The sequence below is a fragment of the Tachypleus tridentatus genome, chromosome 12 (genome assembly GCF_004210375.1).
Source record: "Tachypleus tridentatus isolate NWPU-2018 chromosome 12, ASM421037v1, whole genome shotgun sequence".
NCBI lineage: Eukaryota > Metazoa > Arthropoda > Merostomata > Xiphosura > Limulidae > Tachypleus > Tachypleus tridentatus.
Genome location: NC_134836.1, coordinates 86,226,707 through 86,246,225, shown reverse-complemented (window position 1 = coordinate 86,246,225; position 19,519 = coordinate 86,226,707). Strand labels below are relative to the sequence as shown.

At 35.4% G+C, this 19,519-nt stretch overlaps 1 protein-coding gene across 1 annotated transcript in view; it reads left to right on the top strand.

Annotated features, from left to right (window-relative positions):
* Positions 1-19,519, top strand: part of LOC143233886 (uncharacterized) — a 64,375-nt gene that overhangs the window by 29,309 nt on the left and 15,547 nt on the right. The window contains exons 2-6 of the mRNA XM_076470742.1: positions 9,862-9,933; positions 12,695-12,852; positions 15,074-15,228; positions 15,470-15,621; positions 18,310-18,540. Coding sequence (XP_076326857.1) covers positions 9,862-9,933; positions 12,695-12,852; positions 15,074-15,228; positions 15,470-15,621; positions 18,310-18,540 — 768 coding nt within the window. The remainder of the gene's footprint in view (positions 1-9,861; positions 9,934-12,694; positions 12,853-15,073; positions 15,229-15,469; positions 15,622-18,309; positions 18,541-19,519) is intronic.

Genomic DNA, 19,519 nt, shown 5'->3' with positions numbered 1-19,519 from the left:
GAAATTAACATGGAATTAATTCATTGATCGTGATTCGTCGATAAAATATTTAGTTCCAGGCGACAAAGAAGACTCAATATTGTTTGTAAGTTTGTTTGTTTTACATTTTTGCGAAAAGCAACACAAGGCCATCTGCGATATCTGCTAAAATTAGCATTGTAAAATTAGAGGGAATGCAGCTAGTCATCACCACCCACCGTCGACTCTTGGGCTACTCTTCTGCCAACGAATAGTGAGATTGACAGTCACATTATAACGCACTCACGGCTGAAAGGGCAAGCATGTTTGGTGTGACCAGAATTCGAACCCGCTACCCTCATATTACGAGTCGAGCGCTTTAATCACCTAGCCATGATGGGCCGCCAGATTTATAGACAGCATTACAAACATATGTAAAGATATTATAAATGAAAGTGAAATTTTCTATAATTTACTATAATACGTTTTCAATTTTTTCTGCATTATAAAAATATATAAAAGCATTGTTTTATTTACTGAAACTATAAGCTAAACGTGTTACTAGCGTGGGGTGATGTAATCATTTTCGAATAAAATTTATAATGTGTTTTGATTCTGTAATTTTTTTTTTAGTAATGTTTACTATGTTTGTGGTAGTACTGTGCCATCAATGCAAAAATACACAATCGGTTACTTGCTGTTTCTTGTACGTGGGGAACTGTACATCAGATCAGTTTTGAAAATCCCTCGTATTACTGGCTGTCCCACCCCTTATTTATGTTTCCGTGATTGTATGCCACTAGCTATAATACTACAATAATATTTTGTGTATAGGCAACAAAAATAATTTGCCATTACCATTCAAACATCTCATGAATACATTTTATACACATTAGTTATTAAGGATGTAGTCGTGTCGAAACCCGGTTTTTAGTGTTATAAGTCCGTAAACGTGCCGCTGAGCCACTGCGGGAAGGGATGATTATTGTAACTTGCACCACGTGGTCAGAAATACATTTTTATGTAATTTGGTTTCACGCATCATATATTTCTTAAAGAGGTTTAAAAGTTAGCAGCTTGGTTTATTATCTTGTGCTATAGAACATGTTCCAAAATGAGTGTATTTGATCTGTGTATTATACTGTGCTATGTTATATGCAGCATGCTAAAAAAGGTTACGTTTTGTGTTGATTTATTATGTTGTTTTATATCGTGTATATCAGGTTTCAAAATGAGTATGTTCTATCTTGGTGTATTTTGTTGTTCGATACAGAATTTTCCAAAATTAGTAAGTTTTGACGTTAAATTATCGTAAACACCGGAATAATCTTAAAAGTGTTTAATTTCCTATTTACGATTTTGATTTTCTTCTTCGCAGATAGCTATAAGATAACCCATGATAATTACAATTCTACTCTGAAGTAACACTTAGTTTAACCTGAACTACTTGTCTTAAGCATAATATTTATCTTGCAATAATATGTTATCACTGTACTTTTAAACTAAGATGAATGTAGCAGCGTATATGTTTCCAATGTTCCTGTTTAATGTTTTTAATTTTATAATTCACTGAAACGCTTGTTAGTTAATCTTACAAAACGATACTGTATTGTGTTCAGACTTTAGAGTGAGTATAAATACATTGTAAAAGTTAAGTCTGCTTGACATCTCGGGTTTCATGGCATGCTTATAGAACTGTGGTCAAATAGCTCCGAATACCGATATTGAAGGACTGAATGTGAGTAGTTCAACTACGTTGCGATATATATAAAACTGCACGTGCTAGTATCACCCATAAAGCATACGAAAGCCTTGTTTTGCTCCCCGTAAGGAGTTCTTACCCTTATATATACATTATAAGCACTGTTTTAACTTTCAGTAAAAAGTGTATAACAAAGGTTTGTTTGTTTGAAATCTCGCGCAAAGCCATACGAGGGCTATCTGTGCTAGCCCTCTAATATAGCACTGTAAGGCTAGAGAGAAGGTAGGTAGCCATCATCATCCACCGCCAACTCTTGGGCTACACTTTTACCAACAAATTTTGGGATTGATCAATACATTATAACGTCACCACAGCGGAAAGGGCAAGCATGTGACAAGGTATAACAAAGGATTAACGTTCTAAACGAATTTGTTTTAAATTTTTGACACGTACAGCACGATATTAAGTAATTTAAATACTTTATATTTACATCTATATGTAAAGCACAATGTTACCATTCATAATTAGTTTATATACATGTGTGTACATTACTTCGTTATTATTTTACATGGATATAAGTTTCAAGCTAAACAGAATCAACCTTTATAATGAGTTAGTTTTCTTTTATAAACTCACTGTTTATGTACCTTTACCTTTGCCCTTAACCTTCGTATGTATAACAGTTTACATTTACCTTCAATAATTAAGAGACAGGTGGAGTTTCGATTACTTAGATAAATGAAATAAAAAAAGCGAAGATAATTGCTTGTCCTTGAAAGAAAGCTTACATCTTACTGATGGAAAGTGAAAGTCATTTTCAAGGTGAATTTTTTCCACTATTTGCCGCTAGCATTAAGTTGATGCAACTTTAATTTCTCCTCAGTAGTACAGTTGAAGGGATAATAATTTACTGAATTTATAGTATGACAAAGTATGTTTTTTTGTTGTGCATTCACTTTCTGGATGAAACTTTAATTTCTTTTCAGTAGTACAGTTGAAGGGATAAGAATTTACTGAATTTATAGTATGACAAAGTATGTTTTTTGTTGTGCATTCACTTTCTGGATTTGCCAACGACATCTTAACAATTTATTTTCTCCTGATGCTTTAAATCATACGTTATTGTTTTACGCATAGAACATTGCTAGTTAGAGATTTGATAGCTGCCTATACCCTCGCCTTCATCTCATAGCAGTCATGATAAGGGTATACATGGAAGAGATAGCAAAATAATCAATATGATAAGAATTAAAGGAACTTTGAAGAGCAAGCTTTGCCACAAAGTACGCAAGACTTGGGAAACCGGCCATCTTGCTCATACTTTTCTAAAACTAGTATGGTTTAGTTTGTTTGTTAGCTATACGAAGGCTATCTGCACTGACTGTCCCTATTTTAGCGGTGATGAACTAGAAGAAAGGTAGCTAGCTAGTCAATGCCATCGACCGCTAACTCTTAGGCTCCTTTTTAATAACAAATAGTGAGATTGATCGTCGTTATAAAGCCCTACAGGTGAAAGGGCAAGGATGTTTGGTGTGGCTGGGATTCAAACCTGCGACTCGCAGAGTGCGAGCGAGTTTCCTAAACCCTAGCGAGGCCGTGCAGTTTGGCGCTTTTCGTTTACTTAAATAATATATTAACTATCGACCAACATTTAAATCCGTATCGTTAAAATTTAGATGAACCTTAAAATAGAAATTCTGATAAACTGATCTACTTCTGAGCGTATAAATCTTCTTTCTTGAAGGTCAAATTTCTCTCGGGGGGATATTTTCCAAATCCTTATATTATTAGGTTTCTCATTTTGCGATCATTATACAAAAAAACCGATACGCTTTTTTCTCTACTTTTTAAATAAACCATGTTTTGTTCTAAAGCGAAAAAGTTTAATAACAGTCAAAATAAAAAAAAATCTCTACATAAATGAAGACATGTTTAACCTGTTGCTGTAAACGTCCCGTGCATTGAACCATTTGATTTGTTTATTAAATATTAATCGGAACACCTTGAAGATTTAATTATTTTAAGACTGGTTTGTGATCGAGTGAGGAACGTTGTATTATCTCACATTAGTTTGTGGTGTGAGTCTGTCTGTGAACTCTTCCCAAGTGGTTTGGATCTAGCAAGACCAAACGTGTCAGGCGGACTCGGAGAGGTCAGGGGCTTGACCCTATATGTAGTGTTCCCTTCTTATTGAAGGTTACAGAAATAGGTTTTTAGTGCCTTTGAACCCGAATATTTTGTGTTCCCAATTCTCCTCTTTATCCCAAGGGCGCCATCTTTCAAAATGTGTTTATACCCAGGTATATGTTACAAATATTGTCTTTTTTTTTTGCCGCATAGTTAAACAAAAGACGGAAATATATTATTGAACTTTCAGGACTTTAACTAAATAAATGATTAGAAAGAAGGTGGGCTATTAATTTTACCTTGAAGCCGACTTAAGTTGCTTTGTAATTTTTTTTATGTTAACATGCAGATTTATTCTTTTCCAAAAACACTAGTACCTCTATTATTTTTTTGAGAATTTCACTCCTGCCTTTGATATAATGTGCTTTTTAGAAAAGTGGCATAAAATTGTTTTGTAAAATGTTTCTAGATATACGTTAAGAAAGCATAAACTCCAAATATTTAGGGCCCGGCATGACCAGGTGGTTAAGGCACTCGATTAGTAATCCGAAGGTCGCGAGTTCGAATCCCTCATCGCACCAAACATGCTCTCCCTTTCAGCTGTGGGGGCGTTATAATGTTACGGTTAACCCCACTATTCGTTGGTAAAGAAATAGTCCAAGAGTTGGCGGTGGGTGGTGATGACGGCTAGAGATGGCTAGCGCAGACAGCCCTCGTGTAGCCTTGTGCAAAATTCAAATAACAAACAAACTACTCTTCCTCAATATTTCACGTGTTCTATCTGGTAAATTATGGATATTGATAGTCAAGCTATTATTTTCAATTTCTTTTATCTATTCTTTGCTAAGATTACACCTAAGACACTTATCTTTGAAAGCCTTATTGCGATACAGTAACATACAAGTACAAACATAAGTTTGTTTGTTTTTGAATTTCGTGCAATGCTGCTCGAGAGCTATCTTCGCCAGCCGTCCCTAATTTTGCAGTGTAAGACTAGAGAGAAGGCAGCTAGTCATCACTACTCACCACCAACTCTTGGCCTACTTTTTATCGCCGAATAGTGGGATTGACAATCACATTATAACGTCTTCACGGCTGAAAGGGCGAGCATGTTTGGTGCGATCGGGATTCGAACCCGCGACCCTCGGATTACGACTCGAGCGTCTTAACACACTTGGCCATGCCGAGCCCGTAAAACATAAGCATTTAATTCAGGCATCAATTTTTAAAACATTTTGTTGGAGGACACTCATATAAACTCACCTACCACACACAACCTGTCGAAAGATCGATTGGTTTCTGGTTTGGTAAAACCAGCACACAACGCAATTATCATGAAGTAAACACCTCCCCCTTTTTTTAACGTATTATCATAGCCGAGAGAAGTGCAGTTGTCAACCTGCCGTGTGATGAATCCTATCTTATACAATGGATCCTAGTTTCCGTGACAGAACTTCGTTATTGAAATACAACAAATCAATAAAAACCTAAAATCTATCGTCTTTCGCGTTTGGTTTTTTAATCCTCCTTTAGAAAACTTGTTTAGCGATTCAGTGCACAAAACTTTTTTTTTCAGGTTTAAAGATTACAATTTCTCCTAATAATACTGAGGTTGATTACAGACATTAGTATCCTATCTATAATTGTGCCAGAGCTCATTTAGAATTCTTACCTTTTTCTCAGCTTTTTTGTTCTCGAGGTTGAGATTGTTAAATGAAGTTCAATTTTTGTATGATTGTTTATGAACTGTCGATAAAATATTCTGGTTTGGTTTGTTTTAAATTTCGCGCAAAGCTACACGAGAGCTATCTGCGCTAGCCTTCCCTAATTTAGCAGTGTAAAATTAGAGAGAAGGCAGCTAATCATCACCACTCACCGCCAACCTCTTGAACTACTCTTTCACCAACGAATAGTGGGATTGACCGTCACGTTATAACGCCCTCAAATTACGAGTCGAGTACCCTAACCACTTGGCCATGTTGGCCTGTATATTTTTGTTGTTGTTTGTTTTTTTTTAACAAGTAAGTTCTCTTTAAACACAATTACCATTTCGTAACAATAAATCATCTCAGCTTAAATATCAGATACTTCTCTTTTATTCTTTCGTATTTATAGAATTACCAGCGGGTGAACCATATTAGTCCTGTCGGATTTTTAACGCATTTTTATAAACAGTTTACTTACAAAATAGTTGGCAGGTCTATGATTTAATTGATATAGGATTCCTGACAGCATATGAATCACATATATGGGTAAATAACTGAACGAAAATCCCGCAGCACTGAATTTAATTCCATTAAGTACTACTAGGGTTTCCTATGTATACTCTTCAAAAAAAGAAACGCAAAAGGCAAAATTTGAGACATATTGTTAACAAGTTTATTCCGGGTAGTTCTGTATGACATGTGTGAAACGTTGCACATTTACTGCTGAACATCCAAAGTCTGTAAAGGCGAAGTCCACGCTCACTAGTTGAAGTTTAACGTCACTCAACGTCAATAACGAGTATGCCCCCCGTGAACATCAATAACTGCTTGGCATCTCCTGCCCATGGAAGCGATGAGATGACGAATCACATCCTGTGAAATGGCTGTCCACTCAGCCTGCAAAGCTGCTGCAAGCTGAGGTAGAGTCTGCGGTTGATGTTGTCGCCGTCGCAGACGACTGTCCAACTCGTCCTAAAGATGTTCGATGGGGTTTAAATCTAGTGATTTGCAGGGCCAGGGAATAACGTTGATGTTGTGGTGTCTCAAGAAGACAGTGGTGAGTCGGGCTGTGTGAAGACGGGCGTTGTCATGTTGAAAAACATCGTTGACGTTCACCATGATGGGGCCTAAGAATCTCGTCGACGGTTGCGTACGGTCTGATCGGAAATCCTATGCAGCCCTGGTATGGTTGAGGCAGTAGACGTCGCAGTGGTGGTCCTATCCCGAAGGTGACGTAACCAGATGTAGTGATCTTGTGCGGGCGTGGTCACACGAGGTCTGCCAGATCGTGGACGGTCACAAGTTGATCCATGTTGTTGGTGACGATTCCATAGCCTTGTGATGGTGCTTAGGTGGACATTCACAGCTCTGGCAACATCTGATCGAGATTCGCCTGCTTCCAAGCGACCAATGGCGTTGTTGCGTTGTGCTTCAGTCAGTCTTGGCGTAACTGTATTGCGTGTCGGTGGCTTAACACTGAGCTATGGAAACCGAGTACCCGTCACTTTTATAGGGATTTTGCACATGTTGCACTTGCAGAACATGCAGATCTCTCAAACAAATTTATTGGATACGGATGCGTTTTGGCGAAAAATCCGATGTTTTCCTCCGTTTTCAAAGTGCACAACTTTTATTGTCATTTTGGTCTGACAATCAGTGCCTTAACACGTGTAACATCACATACTCTGAGCTTATAACGTTATAACATATATTTCTCTTTAAAATAACAAAAATATCCCTTTTGCGTTTCTTTTTTTGAAGAGTATATTTTCCTTAGGAAATATGCAGTTTTTTTCGGTATTTTTGGTTTATTCTTTCACTGATGTAAACGTTGTAACCGAAAAAAATTAAAATTACTCAATATGATGCACTATGTGAGCCACCCTGGAAATGAACAATATATATATATATATGCAAGTCGATAATGTGATTGGATTGGCGGTTTGGATTGTTTAAAATCACTCATAATTTTGAACTGATAGATTAGAATGAAGGTAATGAGTCAATAGCGCCATTTCTTGAGCCACTCTTGCCTGACCAAATAATAAGATTTGACCGTCACTCTTATAACACACTGCCAGCTCTAAAGTTCCGAGAGTGGTTTGTACCAAAAAAGGACGCTAGTTATGAACTTTTGGGTTTATAGCCAAGACATTTTTACCACTACGTTATGTTCACACTTTTAAGATGTAAAATGAGGTATTCAACAAAATTAATAACAAATACACCAAAGGACATAGACCGATATGTCTGAAAGAGTTATACAAAAAAGATGTAACGACAATTTACAAACAAAAGAAGCTTTAATATAAATTTCAATGCATAGAAATTATTTTTTGATATTAATATACGCGTTCTGGTTTTGAATAAACTCGTAGAAACTTTGAAACTCTTAGTTTAATATATTAAACCTGTCACAATTTACAACCAGGTAATCTTCGTGAATAGGCTGGTTTTAATATTGTTGTTGTATTCATTCATGTGGAATGTTGTATTCATTTAACTATTCATATACACCTTTACTGATCTCAATACAGTTTTGTGTTTAGAGACAGGATATGTATTTCGACGCGTGGGCACGAGCGTGTAAGTCGTTGCTCATATCATAAATATAAATACATGCACATAATTATTATATTGTTTAGAGGAAAAGGTTCGCTGTGTCCGCCTTGTGAAAATGTGTTGTCACGTGCTCCGCATAACTAATTTTACGAGGGAGACAAATGAAATTGCTCAACGAGCTCGACTTTAGTGCCACCTTTTATGTAGACAAGCGTTAATTCAGTTCTAATGTTCTGAACAAAAATCAGTGAAAAGAAGGGTGTTTATCTCTTACTTTTATTGGAGTTTTTGTGTAAAAATTTTAAATTTTCCAAGTTCAGGAAATGTGATCTTGTCATATAAAATTTACTCATTACACGGAAAGGCAAAGTCTCAGTGACTGTATATTGTTAACCTTGGTATTCATAAGGACAAATACCGGAAATAGATTAGAAAAACTGTATAACAATGGTAAATCATATGGTATTTTTAGTGCGATCTCAGGGATAAAAAATGAGTTCTGTTGAAGAAAATGTATCGTGGCTTTAATCAAACATTTCGGTATTAAACGTAAGAGTAATAAACAACAAAGACCTAGTGACACAGAGTTAAATCTATAGGTTTACAACGCTAAAATCGAGGTTTTGATACTCGTGGTGGGTTTAGCACAGATAGTCTATTGTGTAACTTTGTGCTTAACTTCAAACAAATAAGCTTCGAAGTTCACTTTTTCGTGGAATTGTTCATTTATTTACTTTAAAGTTTTGCATCGTAATTTGCGTAATTATTGAACTAGTAATAAAAGTTTCAATTCAGGAATAATATGTATTATATTTTCCTACAGTGATATAACGTTTATTTATGTTTGCCCTTATTTAGTATTATATGGTGTTATTAAAAACTAATGACAATCCTTCATATCTCAACATACAAGATTTGTTTGTTTATTTTGAAATTCGTGCAAAGCTACACTAGGGCTATCTACGCTAGCCGTCCCTAATTTAGCAGTGTAAGTCTAGAGGGAAGGCAGCTAATCATCACCACCCACCTCCAATTTTTGGGCTACTCCTTTACCAATGAATAGTGGGATTGATCGTCACATTATAACGCTCCCACGGCTGAAAGAGCGAGTGTGTTTGGTGTGACGGGGATTTGAACCCGCGATCTTCGCATTATGAGCCGAGTGCCTTACCCACCTGGCCCTGCCGGGCATTATAATTAGTATTCTAAAATTATGGTAAGATTAACAGCAAAGGTTAATTATATACTGTAAGTAATGGCAGCTCCGGCAACTAAATCGTAGAGGCTAACAACAGTGGATTAAATATACAATAAAGAAGGTAATTGAGAAAGAACCGCCATAATGTGAAGAAAAGAAATGAAGAAATGGTATTTAACTTGTTATTTCTGTGAAGTGTAAATATTGATGCCTGGTAGGCATCAACTAGAATATAAACTATTTAAGATCATTTGTGTTTCTATGAAAAAGATCATTTGTGTTTCTTAAAAAAGACCAGCAGGTGGTCTAATTCGGCTGGTCATGTGACAGTAGTCCAAAGTGAACAAAGCATATACACAAATTCTGATAGTCATGATGCTATGAAAACACGTATGTTCAAGAAGACTTGACAGAAATGGAATAGAAACCCTATAGCCCAGGACTCTCGAAAGGTGGACCTTTTTTCTTCAGGAGCCAAAAAGAAGAAAGGTCCACCTTTCAAAGGCTTCTATTTATTTCTACAAATTCTTGTAATTAACCTGTATGTTATAACTTGTGAAAGCGTGATTTTTATATTAAGCTTTACTCATTTATTTTTTTTCTAACAGCTGATGTCTCACTACTTTCTAGACCATGGATGACGTCATATAAAGCAGTGGCTGTTGAAGACGTACCGAAATGTGAGTTGAGGTCAAAGTTACATTGTCACTTTAAGGGGTGACAGAACTACTTAGCTAATTTTGTGAAGTTATTTTTGGTTAATTATCATTTATTCTGAGTTGCAACAGAAAGAGCCGCTAATGTGGCAAATAATTTTTTCGTTTTTCATGAATGTGGCTTACCACTCTATTAACGACTTTTTTAAACGTAGTTTGTTTTGGGGAACAAGAAGTATAACTTAGGTAACAAAAAAATTTAGAGAATCATCTGAATATCTTGAGTAACACAACTTCTCCTTTGAACGGCTATAATGAATACATTCCCTGTACATGAAATGTATTCCTTTTTAACCAGATGGTAGGGCTGCTGAAACTGTACCTGTTTCGATATCATATGTATTAACGAGAACACTCACTCTTCTTGTATTAACTGATCTATGTACTTTCTTTACTCGCTGAAAAGGCGAGCATGTTTGGTGTGACGCGGATTCGAACCTGCGACTCTCATATTGCGAGTGGAGCGCCCTAACCCCTGGCTATGCCGGGTCTTTTCCGTACCGAAAGGGTCCGCGAAGTTAATATTATAGACTTGCGATTTTGACCACGTTTTATTTCACTATTTACTCGTTAGAAAACTCTTAAAACTTTGTACATAGACTGGCTATTTGTTGAAGCTCATTCACGTGCAACAGTTAATCGTATTTAAAGAACAAAACAGATGCTTATGGTTTGAAGTGTCTTTCCTTATCTCTTTACGTTACGTAATAAACAAGATCATGTGCCACACGGGGGATTTTATCACTGTGAAAAATAATAGTCATTAGACAGACTTCTTGATGAATCTTTGTTCATAGGTTATTAAGTTATTTAGTATTTTAAAAATCCTTGTTAGTACTGCAATAAAAAGCAACAGTTAAACTGCAGAGTTTCTCTCAGTCTTTCTGTAGGTGTTTTTCTTAGAGTAAAGCCACATCGGACTATCTGCTGAGCCTACCGAGAGGAATCGAACCCCTGATTTTAGCGTTGTAAATCTGGAGACTTACCGCTGTACTAGCGGGGGTCTCTAGGTGTCTACTACTATATATGAAAATACTAAACGTGGTGACTTTTATTTAAGTTTGGCAGATGTTTTAGTAATTAAATGTTTTACAGTTTTATGATTTAGCTTGTAACGAAAGTTAGTCGATGTTTTATAGGTTTGTGCTTTGATAAACAGAGCAGATCGATAGTTTTAGTTTTGTTTTGATTTTCATCAAAAATCTTGTAAGCGTAGGTAGGGTTTTAAATAGGAACACTTAAATTATGAACATCTCTAATGGGCGTTAATAACAGAAAATCAAGTATTTTTTTATGAAAGAAATAATAGGTACGGAACAATAAAAAACACTACGGGTTGTTGTCATAATATTCTCTAAGCATCGATAGAAGCTTTGCAAGGTCAGAGAAGGGCTTTGTAACAAACGTTGAATTGTGTTTTTAGTTCCCTCTATTTGCCAACAATAACGAAAAAGATTTAGACAAGACTACAAACCATTTGTTTTATTAGTTAGTAATTCCCTTTTAGTGCATCGTACGTACTTCCTGTGTACATTTATGTGTATTGAGGGATGTTTTTATGTGTGTATAGATTACGTTACTTATCAAATAGAGCACAACTATGACTCGCATATACGTAGTACCTGAAATAATTTAATTAGACATATAAAAACAATAGAAGTAACGAACTGTGACAAGTATTCCATGTTTTGGTATAACCATTAAAACATCGACCCAGTTTACCACTTATCATGTAAAAAAAGTTATTACCAATTCCAATCTATCGACAGTACTGTACTAACCTAAATCTAATAGTTCCTAAGGGGTAATTGCATTTATGTTAGTTTTGAAATGGAGTGTTGTTCAGGTCATCTCTGTGTGCACGGATGGGAGACAAAGTGTGCACGCCACGACTTTCTACAAAGAGCCAATCAGCATGGAATTAAATATGTAATGCTATCAGCTATTCTTTTTGCCCCAAACTGCTGATTAGCGACACTTCGTGCCAGAGAAGAGTAAACATCAGTTATAACATGAAGGGATACCGAAAAAATAATGTTGATTTGAATTTGGAAGGTTCTAGAGGTTATGCAACATGCAAACCGTATGATGAACTAAAGTATATATATTTTTTACGCGAACATCACCTTGCACCATAACGTGTCAGAGTTTGAGTAAGACTAACTTTGTTATTTCACACACACACACACACACACATCTTGAACACAAATTATCTTGCAACGCATCTGACTTTTGTGTGTAGTACAGATGTATATTTTACTCAAAGCTTCCAACACTTCGTGTAGATACGCGTAATAATTTCGGAATTATATATACTATTCCATTTGATTATTATACTCTAATTTCACCATAGTAATCTTCTATCTTTTACAACTTTAAGGAATGAAAGTCTAAGTGAGTCGCAAAAAACTGCTATCGACTACAAGCAGTTCCAAAGTTTGAGCTCTCTAGAATAAAAAAAACGACTGTTTCTAGTAAAATAACAGTGGAAGTAAATAAACCAATGAACGAATCTATACCATACTGTTGTTTAAAATTTAGTCAATTTGCGATTAGACGTGTATTTATCTCGACATTGGTCGTTCGATAAAATTTCTGAACAGTCGTGAATGAGGTAAAATAGATTTTGTGAATGCACACAGATATGTTATTACTGTGCACGTATATATGTATTTTATTATTGTACGTGTGTAACCTAAACACATTTGTGTCTTACTTAAACCAGGTACTTTCACTGTAATGTCCTACAATATCTTGTGTCCGAAATATGCGTCTCATCAAATTTACAGCTACTGTCCGACCTGGGCGTTGGACTGGGAGTACAGACGTAAAGCCATCATGGATGACCTAAGGCATTTCTCTCCCCATATTATCACCTTACAGGTATGTTTAAAATGTACTTAAAATATTTATTTATGTTACAAACTTATTAAAAAATCAATTTATATAATGAGTGAAATGCCTCGTCAGCAGTGGCATACAACAAACACGATATACTTGAAATGGAAACTATAATGGGCCAGTTAAGAATGGTGTGCATTAAACTATTAGTGGTTTGATCGTCTCTAGGACAAAACTGTGACTTTTAAAAAAATTTTTTTTTTTTACTTGTAGAACATTACCCAGCCTAATCTTATATGGCATTTGCTATGATACGGGTAAGAGAATAATCAATCTTGTGATTCAACGTGATATAAAGAAATAAATCTACAGTATTCTCAGAAAGACAGTTGTATCATGATTCATGCTGCGACACCACACATATACATACGTATCCAGGAAAGAAATAACATATACTATAAAACAATTAATGAATAATAAAATAAACGTTGTTTAGCCTTCCATAAACAATACTTTTTACTTAAATTTCAATGAAGTACATGGAAGTTAAAAGAAATATGTAACATAGTTTCACCCCAGAAATTAAATGTTATAAAATCACAGCAAGAGGTTAGTTAAAATTAAAGTGTTAAGCGGTTCAAGTTAACAACCATTGACATACCAAACAAGAAATGCTTCCTTGTTAAAATAAAGAAACATGTATGAGATTTTAGAATTTTCGTTTTATTATGTGATAAAAGTTTATTCATGGATATCTGTTCGAATATTAATTTACTAGTTATGTCATCTCTCACGTTTATGTGAAGTTTGAACTATGTTGTGAACTTTCAAGCGGCAAGTTTTAAATACAGATTACGTGATATGAAATGAACATTGGCTTCGGATTCTTTGATAAAATAGCTGGTACAATTGATAGCTTACAGAATGAGGTATTAATGTCCTGTTGACTGATATTGAGATATAGGGCGAAGGAGAACAACCACTCTGAAATACAAATTGATTTGAAAAACGTACTGGGCTGTATACTGCAGTGTACTAAGTTCGCTCAGCGATACCAAAGCTTTCTGTACCGTCAGCGGTGCATATATTATAGAAATGACAGTTAATCCCGTTACCTTACCAAAAGTGAACAAAGCCCTATTTTTTCTTTGTTTGAGCTTTGTTTTGGAATTAAGCTCAAAGCTACACGATGGGCTATCTGTGCTCTACCAACGACGGGTATCGAAACTTGGTTTCTAGCGGGGTGAGTCCGCACCCTTTAGTCAACTGATGCTACTGATTAGTTGTCTTCCTTCTGGTCAGGTAAGGGTGGCTATATCTGGATTCTAGAGGTCTCTGGACTGACCATTTATTTCATAAAGTGGCGTTAAGGCTGAAAATACTGATATCAATGAGAAAAAAAAAACACTTCACTATTAAATTAACAGTCGATCTTTAGTAATGACCTCAGCAACTACAACTACAATAAAAATTATTATTATGTTATTTTAACCATATGAAAGTGTGCCTTTCTCTACCGACAGTGATTTCTGTGAATTTTATATACAAGTCTCTAGGTCAATTTATTCACCCGATAGATACACTTTAAATGGAAAATATAAAACTCTTATTAGTCTATTTTAGGCCATAATTTTACAAAAGTTATCAACTATGTGCAGTGTATCAGCGGTAAATTTGGGGGCTTAAAAAAGCGCTATAATTCGAGGTTCGATTCTCCGTTGTGGACAAATTGCCAATAGTCCATTGTGTAGCTTTGTTCTCCGGAGGGATAGTCGCTAATTTAGTGAATTTACAACTTTAAAACCCGGTATTGAATTCCCGTGATTAACACAGTTAACAGCTCAATGTGGCTTTGTACTGAAACAGACGTGTAGCTTTAACCTAAGAAAATAATAGTTCTTTCCCTAGTAGCTAAAAGTAAATTTAAGGACTTATAATGTGCAGCACAGATAGCCTATTATATAGCGTCTTGTTTAACGACAAGTAAAGAAAATCCAGTGAAGAAAAACTTTAATTAAAAAAAATCTTAATTACTATTATAATTAAAAATAGTACTAAACATTTTTGTGTTTTAATTTTTATTACTATTTTTTATCTTTATTGCTATTTTTTGTTTATTACTATTTTCGTGTTTAATGTTTAATATTTTTTATGTTTATTGTTCATTACTATTTTTATGTTAAATGTTTATTACTATTTTCTTGTTTAATATTTACTATTTTTATGCTTATTGTTTATTACTACCTTTTTCTTATGCGTAAAGGAAGTAGAGACCGATCAGTTCTACGAGTTTTTCTTACCCGAACTAAAAAGAAATGGATATGATGGAGTTTTTTCACCCAAGTCCAGAGCCAAGATTGTCTTTGACAACGAAAGAAAACACGTGGATGGTTGTGCTATATTCTTTCAAATAAACAAGTAAGTAATAAAATGCCTGTATATTATAACTTGTCATCCGAGAGCTCATAAGAAGTTTAAAAAATAACTCAGTTTTAAAATATCCATGTTAAGAAATTTACCTTAGGAAAACTGGAAAAATAAAGTTGCTTTACTTTGCGTACGTATAAATGTTTCAACGCAATTTTACAGGGTATTTATTTCTACCTTCTAGTCATTTAACAAAAAGTATGATAAAAACGTATATTGCATTTATTTCTAGATTTTCTTTAATGAAAGAAACTTTGGTGGAATTCAACCAGGTTGCTCTGGCAACTGCAGAGGGTTCCGATGATATGCTGAACAGGGTTCAAACAAAAGATAATATTGGACTAGTTGCTTTACTTCAACCAAAAGCAGGGCCAATAACAAAGTGTATGTATAAATGTAACCAATTCTATATAAAGTAAATATCTAGTATCTTATTTTGTGACTACTAAATAACATTATTTTAAGACGTATTTTGTGGAAAATACAAAATATTCAGATACAAAAAATAAGTTACAACAAGTGTTATCATATCACTAAATATCATTTAGTGGTGGCCATCTCTATTACTACGGTCACAAAAAGTACTGATTAGTAAACTTTGGACGGTAAAAATCGTAAAATTACTTAAAACCTTCGTCTGTCCACCGACTCTTCACTCCTGCCCGTATCACACTTGTGTATGAAAACAACGTTCAATGTGGTTCCATATACTCTCCATGGCCAGGTGGTTAAGGCACTCAATTCGTAATCCGAGAGTCGCGGGTTCGAATCCCCGTCACACCAAACATGCTCGCCCTTTCGGTCGTGGGGGTGTTATAGTGTGACAGTCAATCTTTGGTAAAAGAGTAGCGCAAGAGTTGACGCTTGGCGGTGATGACTAGCTGCCTTCCCTCTAGTCTTACATTGCTAAATTAGGGACGACTGGCGCAGATAGCCCTCGTGTAGCTTTGCGCGAAACTCAAACCCAAACCATATACTTTCCAAATTAATGAGTTAAAAAAACATTTTCAAGTTATTTCTTTACAATAAACTGAGATAATAGTTTCTACCCTGCAGTAAATAACAATTAAAATTAATAATATTTTATCTAAGAAAGCCACTGTTGTGAAACAATGTTAACAACACCTTTCAGTTAATATACAAACATATTAGTGCAAGCTTCTGATAATTATATATAATTTACCATGTGATTTGAAATACAAGAAGTGGTTGGTCATTCATCGAACAAACGTTAAAGAAAATCTAATGGAAGTGGTTCTACATCTTTGCAGTTCATGACATTTCACTTCAGTGAGGAACATAGCCACCAGAAAGATTAGGGACAGATAGACTAGCATCGATGTTTCAAGTTTAAACACAAATAACTGATACATTTTTAAACTATTCCTGGACACATCTTTAAAGAACTGTTTCCCAGGCATCTTTAGGTCACTTGTTTGGACGCGAAACGACTTCAAAGAGCATTACGCACATAGTTGATGGGCTTGAAATTCGATGATCGGGTTACATATTCCGTTCGGTCAATGTATGTCCATTAACATTTTATTCCTGTCCGTATCACACTTATGTGTGAAAATGAAGTCCAGTGTAGTTTCATGTTCTCTCTAAATGAGTGTAGGCTGTTTGCTGGATGCGAGTTGAAGCACGACTCATGTCAATGCAAATAATATGTAGCTACACTCCACATGTTCACCGGTTAGGCTTTCAGTGCCATTCGAAGATTTACTTTTTAATGTGAAAAAAATTCATAATGTTGATAGTCTAACATACAAGTGGGCTTTATGCAGTCTATTTATAGCTGCCTATGGACTTGCATAGAATCCAGTTACGGCTGCTAACCTCTATTTAGTTTCTCTTATAATGATCCCACCACCGAACATGCTCGCCCTTTCACTCATAGAGTGATGGTCAATCTTATTTTTCATTGGCAAGAGAGCCCCAAGAGTTGGCGGTGGATGGTGTTAACTAGCTGTATTCTTTCTAGTTTATCATTTCAAAATTTGGATGGCTGACCCTCGTGTAGCTTTGCGCGAATTTCAGAAAAAGAACAAACTTTTACGACGAGCAAAAAGAGACATATATATATAGTGCGTCTGTTAAAGTTGTGGATAATGGTCTGCTTTCTACAGATCTCTGGGAAAACGTTCTATTAGCCTGGAAGCATTTCTGTTCTCTGCCAAAGACAATTCGGTTGTCTATAACTAGTTAGTAACACTTTGTTGTGATTAGTGAGCATGTTTGATGTGACGGAGATTCGAACCCGCGACCCTCGAATTACGAGTCGAGTGCCGGGCTCCGAACAGTTAATGTACTGTCCAAGAACTTGATGTGTGTGGAATTAATATTGTTATTATAACCTAAATGGGTCCCGGCATGGCCAAGCGTGTTAAGGCGTGCGACTCGTAATCTTAGGGTCGCGGGATCGAATCCCCGTCGCACCAAACATGCTCGCCCTTTCAGCCGTATGGAGCGTGATAATATGACGATCAATCCCACTATTCGTTGGTAAAAGAGTAGCCCAAGATTTCGCTGTGGGTGGTGATGACTAGCTGCCTTCCCTCTAGTCTTACACTGCTAAATTAGGGACGGCTTGCACAGATAGTCCTCGAGTAGCTTTGTGCGAAATTAAAAAAAAATAAAAAAAAATAACCTAAATGGTTATCATACAATTACCAAGTATTTTAAACTATAATGATGATAAAAAACTTCTTGAAAAAGAAATCGATTTTTCCATACCTTAGGAATCGACAGAAGTTTTTAAATTAAAAATGGTTATCAGTGATATAAACAGCAGCGAAGATAACCATAAAAATGTGTAAGGGATAACTAAGCCTTTGCGCTTTAAATTGTAATATTCATAGCACTTACTTTAAAACACTTCATTTTGGTAGCAAACACCTATGGTGTTCTGCTTTTATTTTAGTTTCCACACTTAAATCAGACTTAGAATGCACGTATTACTTATCGTCTTTGAAATTATTGTTTTAAAACCTTAGCTTAAAAAATGGCTTTTTTTCTACTTCTTATTTCTCTTTAGATTTTATTTTGCACATAAATATTTTTTGGTACTAGGTAACTCTGAAGACTCCCACTTCCATCAACCAATCCTGGTCTGTACCACCCACATGCACTGGGATCCAGAATACTCTGATGTAAAACTTATCCAGACCATGATGCTAATGCATGAGCTCAGACGTATCGCCCAAGATGTGTCACTAAATAACCATAACAGTGAGCAAGCATCAGATGTCAACACAGTTCCTTTGTTATTATGTGGTGATTTCAACTCGCTCCCGACTTCTGGTAAGTCATGGCTTACACAGCTAAGTCTGAATGTTTTCCGTTATGATATAAACAGCAGGTATGGAATAATTACTCTCTATTTGTGATATATCGACTTCTTTTTTAAATTTTGTGTTGTACATGAAAATAATTAATCGGAACCTATACGTATATCAAGTGCATTTGTATAATATCAGAGTTATATATTCTACGAAAGTTTTCAAGTTTATTAGATGACTAAGAGAATTTGTAGATTTAAAAAAAAGCTGTAACTAATAGATAATAGCAAAATAAGAAAAATACATGTTGTTAATATGTGCAATTTTCAAATCTGTGCCAGTTGTGTAGTAAAGTAAACAACTGCGAAAACTCGTAAGAGATGCACTTACAGGAGGTACAAATAAAAAGCAACGGCAACTATACAGTGAACTTATTAAGGGTACAAGACATTATCACAAGATATATAAAAGTTCTACAATGCACTAATGCTGATGGATCCGAGTATGCATGTACCTATCAGCAGCTGTCAATTTTGTGTAGCTTAAGGAAACCGTTGGTTAGCTTGCACTCCGAAACATACGTTGATTCCCACTATACTCCACTGAAGATGTTTTTCATGGACAATCACGTTGTTCTCCTTTCCGTCACTGAGAAGTTCGAACTTGTCATTGTTTCTACAGAGCACATATCTCTACCTTTTCTCATTCCACGATACGCACTCCGATGGGGAGTTTCAGGAGCAAAACTTTCGTTTCAAAAGTGGGAGGAACATTCCGTGAAATTGAGGTATAACAAAATACATTCCCTAAACAAAGAGGAATAAAAGGATTCTTTTCTATGTTAATTTCGTCTTTTTCATCTTGTATTTATGCTAAATATTCACTGAATACTTATAAAGATTTAGAACCATTTAAAAACTTTCAAAGATCTAGTTGGATACTTTGAACAGAACTAGTTTTTCATACTACATTTTATACAATACAACTTACGAAACAGTAAT